We start from the raw sequence: 13,199 nt of genomic DNA, 5'->3' as shown, positions 1-13,199 counted from the left end.
CGCGGGGCAGTTCGCGTCGCGGGGCAGTTCGCGATTCGGCAAAGGGCGTCGCGGGGCAGTGCGCGATTCGGCAGAGGGCGGCGCGGGGCAGTGCGCGATTCGGCAGAGGGCGGCGCGGGGCAGTGCGCGATTCGGCAGAGGGCGTCGCGGGGCAGTGCGTGATTCGGCAGATGTCGCGGGGCAGTGCGCGATTCGGCAAAGGGCGTCGCGGGGCAGTGCGCGATTCAGCAGAGGGCAGTGAAGTGCGCGATTCGGCAGAGGGCGTCGCGGGGCAGTGCGCGATTCGGCAGAGGGTGTTGCGGGGCAGTGCGCATCGCGGGGCAGTGCGCGTCGCGGGGCAGTGCGCGATTCGGCAAAGGGCGTCGCAGGGCAGTGAGCGATTCGGCAAAGGGCGTCGCGGGGCAGTGCACGATTCGGCAGAGGGCGTCGCGGGGCAGTTCACGTCGCGGGGCAGTTCGCGATTCGGCAAAGGGCGTCGCGGGGCAGTGCGCGATTCGGCAGAGGGCGGCGCGGGGCAGTGCGCGATTCGGCAGAGGGCGTCGCCGGGCAGTGCGCGATTCGGCAGAGGGCGTCGCCGGGCAGTGCGTGATTCGGCAAAGGGAGTCGCGGGGCAGTGCGCGATTCGGCAAAGGGCGTCGCGCGGCAGTGCGCGATTCGGCAAAGGGCGTCGCGCGGCAGTGCGCGATTCGGCAAAGGGCGTCGCGCGGCAGTGCGCGATTCGGCAAAGGGCAGCACGGGGCAGTGTGCTGTCACGATTCACACCATGACCGTCACCCCTACGTCACGGGTCGGGTGACTTTAGGCCAACAGACGGCTATCACATGTGCAGGGGGGTTTATCTTAGTTATCCCTCCACTCCACTCCACAATGTGATGAGAAAACACACACAAGGCTATTGACCTCTTAGTTTACGGCAGGGGCTTATTTTAGGTATCCCACTGCTCTTTTCTATACCACGAACTGCAGGGATTTATGTATATCCCGCTTACAGTTCCATTTAACACTTGCAGCTCTCTGGCGCCCCCCTTACTCTCAGGTCAGATTAGGTACTGCACCCTGGGTAATTATTATTATTATTATTATACATTTTTATAGCGCCATTTATTCCATGGCGCTTTACATGTGAATACGGGGCAAATATAGACAAATACATTAAACATGAGCAGATAACAAGGCACACGAGTACATAAGGAGGGAGGACCCTGCCCGCGTCGCCAGACAGGCTGCCTGCTATGTACTGGCTATTGGGCACGCTGCAGCGACGCGATAAACTACTCCCACTCAGGCGGGAACAATAATTATCAACGCCGCAGTTGCTACCACATCACCCAAAAGCCTGCACTGTATTGCTGCCACCAGCTCCGATTAAATGGGTCCGAAGCTAACCCAACACAGTAGCGTAATTCCCTTCAGCAGACTTAGGGTACGTTTTAGAGCATGGAGAAAGAACTAGTATTAAATATTATACCCCACAAAAGTTAGGCAGTGCTTTATCAAAATATTTTACAAAGATGTTACAAATGAGACAATTGCACATATGTACAGGGTAATTATAAAAAAAAACAAGGATTACATGAGAATAACACTTACATGTGTTCAAAGCATTGCAGGCAACCAGGCTAGTGGAGCTCCCAGACGTCCCAGTTCATTGGACTTGCTCAGGGCTCTCCAGGAAAAAGACAAGAACTGACTGCTGGGAGCCTGCCAGAAACTTAAAACCTGCAGCTAGTGACATCACAGAAAGGCTGGCTTATCCAGACCCTCCTCTCTCTACATTCTGAGTACTTCAACCTTAAATTTGTCTACTTTCTATAACTTCGCTACAAAACATGTCATAGTCATAACAAACCCAGCATTCATCTCGTATTAACATTGGCATTTTAACGAGATCAAATATGTCATATGTGTAATGCGTCATTACAGAGAAATCCCTACTTTTTTACCTGATGGAGTTAGAAGCTCAGGTTTACCGTGGTGGATAGATCCACCGAGGGAGATTAAGAATATGTATTTTCCTGTTCCTTTCTTAAATGGTTTGCCTAATATCTTACAAAAACAGAACAAAGAACTTCCATGGATTCTAGAGATTTCTAATCCAGTTATAGCTGGACAGTTTGCTCCTACACCAGCGGTCGTAAATACCTTTGCTCTCGGAGCTAAAGCAATAAAATTTCTCTTCCCCCATACCCACTGACAAGGAGAGCTGAACTCTGAAGTAAAGGAAGGGGGGGGGGGGGGGGGGTTTGAGCCCAACCAGGGCTAACAGGAGACTAAACTTATATGATATTTCATACCATATCGTGACATGCGCGATTCGGCAGAGGGCGTCGCGGGCCAGTGCGCGCGATTCGGCAAACACTGCGGGGGCTGTGCTATACACTGCGGGGGCTGTGCTATACACTGCGGGGGCTGTGCTATACACTGCGGGGGCTGTGCTATACACTGCGGGGGCTGTGCTATACACTGCGGGGGCTGTGCTATACACTGCGGGGGCTGTGCTATACACTGCGGGGGCTGTGCTATACACTGCGGGGGCTGTGCTATACACTGCGGGGGCTGTGCTATACACTGCGGGGGCTGTGCTATACACTGCGGGGGCTGTGCTATACACTGCGGGGGCTGTGCTATACACTGCGGGGGCTGTGCTATACACTACGTGGCTGCTATATACATACATACATACATACATACTCTAGAATACCCGATGCGTAAGAATCGGGCCACCATCTAATATCTATCTCCTTATGGAACTTTTTTGCAATAGCAATAAATGAGGAATTGAGGCTTCATATCAAATGGAGGTGAAACTGATAATCAGAAAGATGTAAATATGGCAGAAAATGAAGCTGAAGAGACAATTAAATAGTATTCAAGTGCTCCAAAGTAACAAATGTGCAATTGCCAAAATATATCGTACTTTTACTTTGTTCCCGTGGGTTTTAGTATTGCTTAATCCACATTACAATTTTTTACAAACCATATTCTTTGACACATGGCGATTACATTTAATGCATCATACGTTATCTTATTGCTGTGCATCGCCGAAAAATACTACAAATTCCTTGAGATAAATCACAAAAAGGATTTGTCCCTTCATTTGCATTCGCTTCTACCATTCTCAGATTTAGAGAAAAAAAAAATGAATAAATAAAAATTACAATTTTAAATAAATAATCTACTTGCGAACTGTATAAAGCAAGGAAACAAAGGAAGACTAAGCAGGAGCAATGAGATAGAGCCAAGCAGAACGCTCGGCTCACCATAGTGTCACACTGCCGCAGAGTCTGCAGCAGCCGAGTGCCGGCACACCAGCTGCATACCTAAGCAGATGAGCCGGAGCTACGGGCACAGCGGCCCACCATGCTCCCAAATACGTGCCTGCTCATCGCCTTCATAATGAGGATGTGTTCCAATGGTAATCAATCAATCACTGTCTTGATAAAAACAGCAGGTGTGGGTAAGTAAACTCACAGTGCTACTCTCCATACCCTGCAATGTGATCACCACCATTCCTACCTCCAGGAGAACACACAGCAGCTTCTGACAATGTTATTTTGCGTTACATCAATTAAATGGGAGAAATAAAGTAATACGTGCAATACCACTGGCATCTGAAGACACAAAACTTCAAAGGAACCATCATCCTTTTCTGAGGTAACCCACTTAAGCGTTTTGTATTTCTCCGCTCCATCATCTTGCCGCAGAGACAAGCCTTCTTTTCAAGAGACAATTACGGTAAGAAACTAATGATTAAATCAATTTTTTGTTCGGCTGTACTGTGAAAGTATGGAACAATTATGAATGCTTTCACGTCTTTTGACAGTTTTAAAAACCCGTTTTCTGATATAATTGCACAGAATGAAGCCTAATTATAAGATAAGTAGGGTGTCTTTAGTTTCGCGGGATTGTTGCCAGCTGTGCAAACTCGATCAATCCTACCTGCTACAGCAGTGACAATGCTACACAAGCGTACTGAGGAGTCCGGCACATGCCGCAATACGTACACCGCGTCCTGTAGAGCGCCGTGCTGGAGAAGTAGCCGGACGATGGCCACGTGGCCATTCTTGACAGCGTCATGAAGAGGCGTGTCGTTCTGGTACCCGGTAGTATTCACGAGGGCCTTGTGTCGGAGCAGCAACTCTACCACATCTGTGTGCCCGTGGTTGCAAGCCTCATGCTATTAAAAAGAAAGATAGATTATGAAACATACATAAATGTTAAAAAAAATAAAAATAAAAAAAATGAAAAGCTGAATAGTAATATTGAAGGATATTAAAAGCCTGCTGACGGGGTTTTTGCTGCATTTTTTGAAAAGTGGCGTGATTAAGGCTGTGCGCACACGTTCCGGATTTTTTGCATTTTTTTTGCATTTTTTCGCTATAAAAAAACATCCATTAAGCATCATATTATTAGAACGCAATCCGCAATTTGTGTGCACATATTGCGTTTTTTACACAAAAAGAAAAAACACATCGCGGTAAAAAAAAACGCAGCATGTTCATTTTTACAGATTTTTCGCGTTTTTGCCGCTATATATTGCATTGGGGAAGCTCTGGAAAAAAAAAAAAGTGAAAAATCCGCAAAAAAAAGCGATAAAAACGCACAAAAAACGCACGCAGATATCCTGCGGAAAAAGTCAGGAAATTTCTGCAAAGATTCTTGATGTGTGCACATAGCCTTAAAAAAAATAAAATAAATAAAAATGAGTTAGCAGGGGAAAGACGGCATAAAAGTAGCTACGTCTTGAAGGGGATCTCTCAAGGTGTTTTCTGCTCCGAGAGCAGCATGATGTAGGTGCAGAGACCCTGATACCAGCAATATATCACTTACTAGGCTCCTCGCTGAAGTTGTGTCAAGGTCACAATTTTCTCTGCTGCTGATCCAGCAGTTCTCTGATTGCCATAGGCAGAAAGCCATCAATCAGTGGTGGGGCGGGGGTTATAGAGAGCTCATGAATATGGAGGACTACATGGCAGCAGGTTTACTAGTTCTCTAGTGATACAATCACCTGTTTGTCAGCAGGAGATTATCAATCTACACCCAGCAGCCCAGCAAGTGACACATCACTGTAATCAGGGTCTCGGTCTCTACATTATGCAGCTCTCAGATTAGGTGAAGAAAATCGGGTGACAGATTCCCTTTAACATAATCTTTAAATTAAAAAATGCCAAAGTTACCAAAGGTGTCCATCCAGCGTGGTCTTTGACATTGGGGTTCGCTCCACTCTTCAGAAGTTCCTCCACGGCCCGCAGGTCACCCTATGTGCAGTGTAAAGAACGTTTAATCATTGCCAAAGGTCAATATTGAGGAGCAAGAGTGCAGCACAAGTGTACCAAGCTGCATTTACCCAGATAGGTAAGGTGCCGCCATTATTATTACAGGTATAGAGGCTTTCTGAAGCACTTACAGATGAAATTAATATGATGCAATGAAAGACATTATCGAGTGGATTTGGGGCCTATAGTCCGCAGAACAGTGCCAGAATGAAACTCCGGGGTGGACTGGCAAGAAGAGATGGGCACTGCAAGCTCCGCGGAAAACAAAATGGGTGCTCAGCTGTATAAAACAGCATTGTATTGGTACACGCCGGCCGCTTAGGAGTGAAATCCGGCTGAATATTGTGCCAGATTGTAATCGCCGGCAGGTACAAGCCCAACATCGTGTTACAGGGCATCACTTTACAAGTTATATTGTAATATACGGCTGTTTAAGATACACCTATGACACAACCAGTTCCCATGATACCGCCCTAAAGATGCATGTCCGGAGTGACAACTGACTCAGTTATTTCAGTAACCTATGTGAATAGCAGAAGTAAATTCAATTTATAACATACAGTATCTATAGGAGGTAAGATTTCAACTGCTTCCCAATATGGAGGGGACCCATCACATCCAAATACACTATTTCCATGCAGGTATAGCGCTAATCTACAGGGAAATGGCTTTAAGTCCTCCTTACTGGAGCAGCGGCTGCAGGGAGAAAATGAAGTTATATCCTCCCTGCAGCCGCTCGCTACCAATCATGGGGACGATGCAGGGAGCGGTTCCAGTCATTGTACATTATGCAGTAAACGATCCGTAATCACTCCCTAACAGATTAGCCGACAGCTCGCTCTGCGACACACGCTGCACATATACTGCAGAGTGAGCGCCGAGCGGCAATGTGTCGGGGAGTGATTACAGCTCAACTGGGAGGAGGCGGCGGGGAATCCTAACTTTCTCCCAGCAGATGTAAGTGGAGAGAAGGACCTGGCGTGTCCAGTCTCACACTGCCAATCCTTTTGTTCTTGGAGTTCCAAGCTGTATGGAAAAGACTTTCAAAGAGCACAGGAGGGCTTGGCATTGAGAAGAGTCGGGAAACAATCAGCCAGCCGTTGTGTGGTGCCGCCAAGATATGCAGATGATATACAGCGGATTCCAGCCGCATTTTAGGACATGCTCTCAGATATTGAAAATGCAGTGGATTCTGCTTTAGAATTTAATAATTCTTTGCATATGCTACAAAAAAATACCTGCACTGTAAGCCGACAATATTGCAGTTCTACAGCATGTCCATTTTCCCTGCAGCTATCATTGCGTATTTCACGCTTCACAATGCAACATTTTGTAAAGTGTGTGTCTACACCGCACCAAAGTCCAAAGAAGTTTCTGTGGTTTATTGGCACAGTCATAATGGCGACGTTTTGTTCCAAGTGTGGAACTTTCTTAAGCCTTATTGCAATAAAAACGCCCATTGTTACTTCCACCACTGCGTCTGTCCCGTCCTTAAGCCATTGACAAAAAAAAAAAAGTCGGATGGAAAAACTACATTGTGTTATAAAGCCAACATTCAAGTGAGGTGAGAGGAGAATCTGATGGAACCACCGGGTCATTCACCTTTCTAATGCTGGATTTATCAGTTAAAGTAATTCTGGAGTAATGATGACATTTTTATGGGCACAGGAAAAAAACGTTCTACCAATAGATTAAGTCTTTAAAGGGAAGGTCCCACCAGTTTTCATAGTTTTTGTTTTGTTTTGTGAAATTAAGCTTAAAATAGTAATTAAAATGTATTAATGCAATGTTTGCACTGTTTGCAAACATTTCTATATGAAAAATATTATATATTTTCTTACAAATATATATATTTACCACTGGGGGAGCATTTTCCGTTTTAGACCTCAAGCAGCTATAGTGAGACTTACCAGCTTTACTGTTAGCAGCAAAATTGGGGCAGTAACTGCTGACAATCATTTCCCACCCCTTTTGGGTGGTCCAATATCCCTGGCCCAGAATGAAGAGTAGCATCATTTTGTGGGTGACTGCCCTGTGATCTGCCATCATCAGCAGTTACTGTCGCTCTCACCCAGATTACGTGTATCTCTCACCCCCTCCACAATGCCTGGCTATTCACTGCAGCTCCTTATCTTAGGAAGGGATTAATCACAACTCCTGCTCCAATAATGCTAACGGTACACAGTTCCTCCTTGAGGTCTACTATTCTGCCAGTACTTTTCTCCTGCATTTTACTCCCCTTTGCCCTCAATCTAGGATATGTTCTGTTGGAAGCAGTACTGCTTATGTTAGAAGCAGATCAGAGGGCGCCATGAATATGGCAGCAGAACACTCCCACTACTGTGAATTGTGCAGCCCACAGAGGCGTGCCCAGTTCACAGCAGTGACTGCTCCATTTCAATATATAGGGTCAGCGGCAGTCTGTTATATCATGACACTTACTATGACACTGAGGGTCATGCTGCTGCTGTGAAAGCAAAATGCCAGACCCCAGTGCCTTCTTTAAACTCCTATAACACACGAAATGTTTCAAATGCAATCAAAACTTGATTATAACAGCATGTTATGCTACATTAGATTGATTTATTGATTATCTACAAACAGTACCTTCCCTTTAAATGTGTAATTGTCTTACTTAAGACTGGATTCACACGTCCGACATTCATCGTCCGAGTAGGGGTCAATTGAGTCTCCTGGGCCAAACTCAACAGCCATGATCATATAAGCCTATGAGGCTGTTGAGTTTGGGTCAGGAGACACCCAGCTTATTCAGAGTCCTGTTCTTGGGATCGTTGGGGGCCCATTAATCAACAAGTTATCACCTATCCTTGGGATAGACCTATACATACACTATGCATTGCACGCTGTAATTACTGCATATACAAGTTCCACAATTGATACAAGTGTATATGATCAAGAAGTATTTAAGCCATCCACCAGTGACATGGTGCCTGAAACGGATGGACCTTAACAGACTCGCCTCTCTATGTGCAAAACAAGGCCTCAAACTCGGGAAGAGATCGGATCATGCTTGGCTCAAATTAAAACCTTTGTAGAGAAGATTGGATGGGAGGATAAGGGAGTACAGCACTTGGGGGACCACACACCACAACACAAAAACCTAAAATAAGACCGGCACTCCTATAGCATCAAGTTCAGATGCAGATACAGGCATGTTGTGGCATACATCTTTATCCCACGGCCTATATATTATATGTCCTACGTACATCTGCATAACTTGATACTTATACTTTAAGAGTGCCAGGCTTATTTCAGGTTTTTGTGCATTGTAGGGTATAGTCCCCCCAAGGCCCATACACCTTTATCACCCCCCCCCCCAAATCTGTTCCAAAAAGATTTTAAATTTGAGCTAAATCTTGATCCCATCTCTTCTCCAGTGTTACAGATAGTATGTGGGCATCTATATTTTCACACATTAAGTGTCAGCACACTGTAATCAATACATGAATTCCACTATCGACCAAGAAATGAACATGCCATCCTCCAGCGACAAGAAACTCAAATGGATCCATCCTGCTAAAGTCCTTCCATTTGGGGTCATCACATCAGCAACAAGGTGACCTCAAATTGATCCATCCTGCCAAGGTCCATCCTGTTAGGGTCATCACATCAGCAACAAGGTGACCTCAAATGGATCCATCCATTTAAGGTGTATCAATTTGAACTCACCTTGTTGCTGATGTGATGACCCAAAATGTGTGCACCTCAAAGAGATGGAGCTTACAGCTCTAGAGCAGATGTCCCTAAACTTTCTGACCTGGAAAGCCACACTCGGCTAAGAAAAAGGGTCATAAGCCACATACAGCTCAGAGAGCGTCGCAAGCCATATCCTGCCTCTCACAGTAGTAAAACCCAGAGCCCCCATTAACGGTGTAATCAGTCCCAAAGCTTTTATACTCTGAATAGCTGTTTGCTACACCTAGTGCTAAATTACCAAGCTGGCAGACAGGCGAGAGTCACACATCATGGGCCCACAAGCCACATGTGTCTCTCGAGCTACAGGTTGGGGACCCATGCTCTAGAGCAGTGTTCCCCAACTCCGGTCCTCAAGGGCCACCAAAAGGTCATGTTTTCAGGATTTCCTTAGTATTGCACAGGTGATCACTACATTATCTGGAAAGGCAAGAATTCCATCACCTGTGCAATACTAAGGATATCCTGAAAACATGACCTGTTGGTGGCTCTTGAGGACCGGAGTTGGGGAGCACTGCTCTAGAGCAGAGGTCCCCAACTCCAGTCCTCAAGGCCCACCAACAGGTCATGTTTTCAGGATTTCCTTTGCATTGCACAGGTGATGCAATTATTACCTGGGCAAGACTAAGGAAATCCTGAAAACATGACCTGTTGGTGGGCCTTGAGGACTGGAGTTGGGGACCTCTGCTCTAGAGGATGGAGAATATATATATATATATATATATATATATATATATATATATATATATATATATATATATATATATATATATATATATATATATGTTTCTTAGAAGTGCAGTAACGGGGATTCATGCATAAATCGCAGTGTGCCGATGCAGTGTAAGTCTTTGTCTGTATATTGGCCACAGTGTTCATGAATTTGCAAATACTACAGGAGTGCCAGCCTTGTTCTATCCCGGGGGTAGGTGATAAAACCTAAATATGAGAAAAGCCCTTTAAGACCAAGATTTATAACTCGTGGTTATGGGACTTTGCGCAGTAAACATACAGCTACTAACACATTGACATCCTGTGCATTCCCACATCTGAGCAATTAAGCTTTTTGTTTGTTGGCGCAGTCCTCCACCAACAGATTTCTGATGATTGTGGTCTCAAAATAACATTTAAGAAATGCGTTTGCAAGCAGGAAGCAGGTATTTTTGCAATTTAGTTTTTTTTAGCGAGAAGCAAAACCTTTATTAAGAAAAGATTACTAAATGAAATGTCAAACTTTTGGAAATCAATTTGGAAATCGCAGTGTTCCAGGAAGAGTTCTTGTGAGCCAGGTTATCAACTTTCATTCATCTTTCTTGCACGGTTATTGTCAGTCGCACAATAGCAGCAGATCGCTTAATTGCAGCAGCTTAACATTTTTAGTATTCTCCTGGAGACTCCGACTAGTTCCAGACCAATTTTCTTACCAATGGAGCATTTCCTGGAAAACGCACAATAATTAAGCGCAGCTCCCATTGCCTTCCAAAAGATTAAATTAGCTCAAATCAGACGCCAAAAATGGAACTAATAAGCATCCAAGAACGGTCATAAAATGTGATAACGATTGCTGCACATAAAAGAACTTTAGATCTGACAGCTGGGAATAACTACGGCATTAAAGCCCTGCAATGAAAACTTCACCGGGGATTTTTTTTCTTTTTTTTAACCCATTGTAATCTATCTAAACAAACAGATTCACATCTATAGCATCACTGCAAGTGAAGAAGAGCTGAAGGCTCCCTGGTAAAGACAAAGCCTAGAACACATTATTGGTACGAAGGATGAATATATGACCTAAACATCAAGATAGAACACACATGCTGCCACAGAGCAAAGCTTAAGACTATGTGCACACGTCAGGATTTTTTCCTGACAAAATCCTGAGAATTCTGCCAGAAATCCGCGTGCTTTTTTAGCGCGGAATTTGCTCGTTTTTGACACGTTTTTTGCGCTGATTTTTTGCGTTATTTTCCGGACACTTCAATTTGATGGGAAATCCGCAAAAAATCCGCAAAAATAATGAACATGTCCGGATTTTTAGCGGTATGCGTTTTTTTGCAGAAAAAAACGCAAACATATGCACAAAAAAAATGCGGAATGCATTCTAAATGATAGGATGCATAATGTTTGCGTTTTTTGGCGACTTTATAGCGTTTTTATTGCGATATTCCGCAAAAAAATGCTAAAAATCCGGACGTGTGCACATAGCCTAAAAGGAAGATCTTCCCTTTCATTAAAGGTTAATCTTTGACTGCAGAATACTATAAAGAGAAAAACTACACTTTACGCAACCTCCTTGGGTCCACTGGGGAGTCTCACCATTGCATCTGCCTTTACTGCGGCGCTGGCATCATCTCGACACCGATCAGTGATGCTCAGTGGAAGGCCCCACTCAGAACAGCTAAAGCTCATTGACTGGCCACCAAGCTTTTGATATCATGGCCAAAGCCAAAACCAGATGCTGAGAGCAGTGGTGAAACTCGCTGGTGGACCCAGGGAAGGTGACAGAAGTTTGATTCTTTATAATAGTGTGAAGTAGGGGGATGTAGGGGGATAACTTTTAATGAATGGGGAAAAACCCTTTAAAAACTAAATTCTGCAAATATTTTTAATATGTCTTAAGCCTTTTAATTCTGAGCAGAGCAGTGGGGGTACAGGCCATCATTTTGTTTGCTCAAAGGAGTCTTAGAAGTGCTGTATGTATGTTTTCGGTCTCCTGAGCTGTGCACTTCCAAGAGGTCTTGAAAAAAAATCAGTGGAGGTCCCCAACCGATCTGCTCAGAATTAATGGGCTTAAAACAAGTATAAAGAATATTAAAGAACTGTATATTTTCAAGACCTCTGTTTGCGGTGTTTGACCTCACAATAAGACCTTACTACGCTTGTATCCAGTCCCTGGATTAGTGCTGATCACAGAGCATTGTCTACACAGGAGGCAGATGAATCCTGTACCTGTGGGACAAATATTAAGACATGGCAGATTTCTTATGTGGATGTCCTCTCTTTGGAGGAGCAATATGACCCCCTTATTTTGGTGATAGAGTCAAGAACCTTGTCACGTGCCTCAGGGACATGTCAGTAGATTTACAAAGCAAATCCTTAAGGGGTTATGCAGACAGTCTTCAGTTCTATCTGACAACCAGCCACAATTCTTGCAAAAAATAAATTAAAAACAAACATCTTACCTTTATGGAAGATACATGAAGCATTGTCTCACCCTTGTGGTTCTTTTTCATAAATGAAATACTACTTGGGGACGTCGGAACGTTGGTTCCAAGCTGACTCTTTCTTCTGCGATCTTTAGGAGAGAGAGGTGTAGAATTTGTCTCGACTCTTGGAGATTTTATGACTTTCCCAAGGTCCCCAGTATTATCTTCTGACTTAGAATCATCAGCGAGCTTTGCTTTTCTTGGGCGTTTAATGGCACCGGAATCAGGGGAAGCAGTTGGGCTATCTTTGCGTTTTAGAGGAGTTTTCATTCTCCTGGTTCTTCCAGAAGAAATAATCTTTAGCCCTGTATGCGGTAACAACTTGTCACCACTGGGCTGTTCTTCCACAGATTCCTCCAGGTGACCGGTTTGTCCATTGTCTTCACTCAGATGGTGGTCCATTTCTTGACCAGCATCAGTATGGAGGGAAGAATCCACAGATTCACTTTCCTTCAAGTTGTTGATGTCAGTAGTGTTTTTTTCCTTGTGAGCTTCTAATTCCATTTCTGGGCTTTTTGTAATCAGTTCTTTACATTCACTATTGCTTTCTTGCACAAAGTCTTCAGGTGTATGAAGTACATAAGGTGGGCTGCAAAACGACACCGATCTATTGGACTCCTTGTTATCATTTTCCTTTAAGTTGTCAGCCCCAATGCCCCATTTCTGGTTAATGTCCTCCAGCATCATCTTCTTTGATTTCCTACATTTCTTGATCTTTTTTCTTCCAGGCTCCACGTTGGGTGAAGAAGAGACAAATTCGTAAGTTGACAACAATGGAGTCTGTTTGCACTTCGATGGAGGCTGTTGGCCATTTTCCTCGCGCTCCAGCACGTACCTCACCTTCCCTCTCCGGGGGCTAAACCACATCTTTATCTGCTTTTTCTTGGATTCCACTACTGTAGTGTTCTGTATGAGTGATGCATCTTGACATAAATCCATTTTATTTTCTGTAACAGAAGTGAAAATTATAAGTCATTTTCAGCAGTTTATGTAAGCACCATTA

At 44.4% G+C, this 13,199-nt stretch overlaps 1 protein-coding gene across 2 annotated transcripts in view; it reads right to left on the bottom strand.

Moving 5' to 3' along the window:
- BARD1 (BRCA1 associated RING domain 1) overlaps positions 1 to 13,199 on the bottom strand; it is a 110,048-nt gene that overhangs the window by 61,818 nt on the left and 35,031 nt on the right. For both annotated transcript variants that reach the window (XM_069733405.1, XM_069733406.1), the window contains exons 4-6: positions 12,173 to 13,143; positions 5,178 to 5,258; positions 4,005 to 4,177 (exon numbers count right to left, since the gene is read on the bottom strand). In XM_069733405.1, coding sequence (XP_069589506.1) covers positions 4,005 to 4,177; positions 5,178 to 5,258; positions 12,173 to 13,143 — 1,225 coding nt within the window. The remainder of the gene's footprint in view (positions 1 to 4,004; positions 4,178 to 5,177; positions 5,259 to 12,172; positions 13,144 to 13,199) is intronic.

This window comes from Ranitomeya imitator, chromosome 7, assembly GCF_032444005.1.
Source record: "Ranitomeya imitator isolate aRanImi1 chromosome 7, aRanImi1.pri, whole genome shotgun sequence".
Taxonomy (NCBI): domain Eukaryota; kingdom Metazoa; phylum Chordata; class Amphibia; order Anura; family Dendrobatidae; genus Ranitomeya; species Ranitomeya imitator.
Note: the sequence above shows the minus strand (reverse complement) of the source record. Positions and strands in the feature narration are given on the sequence as shown.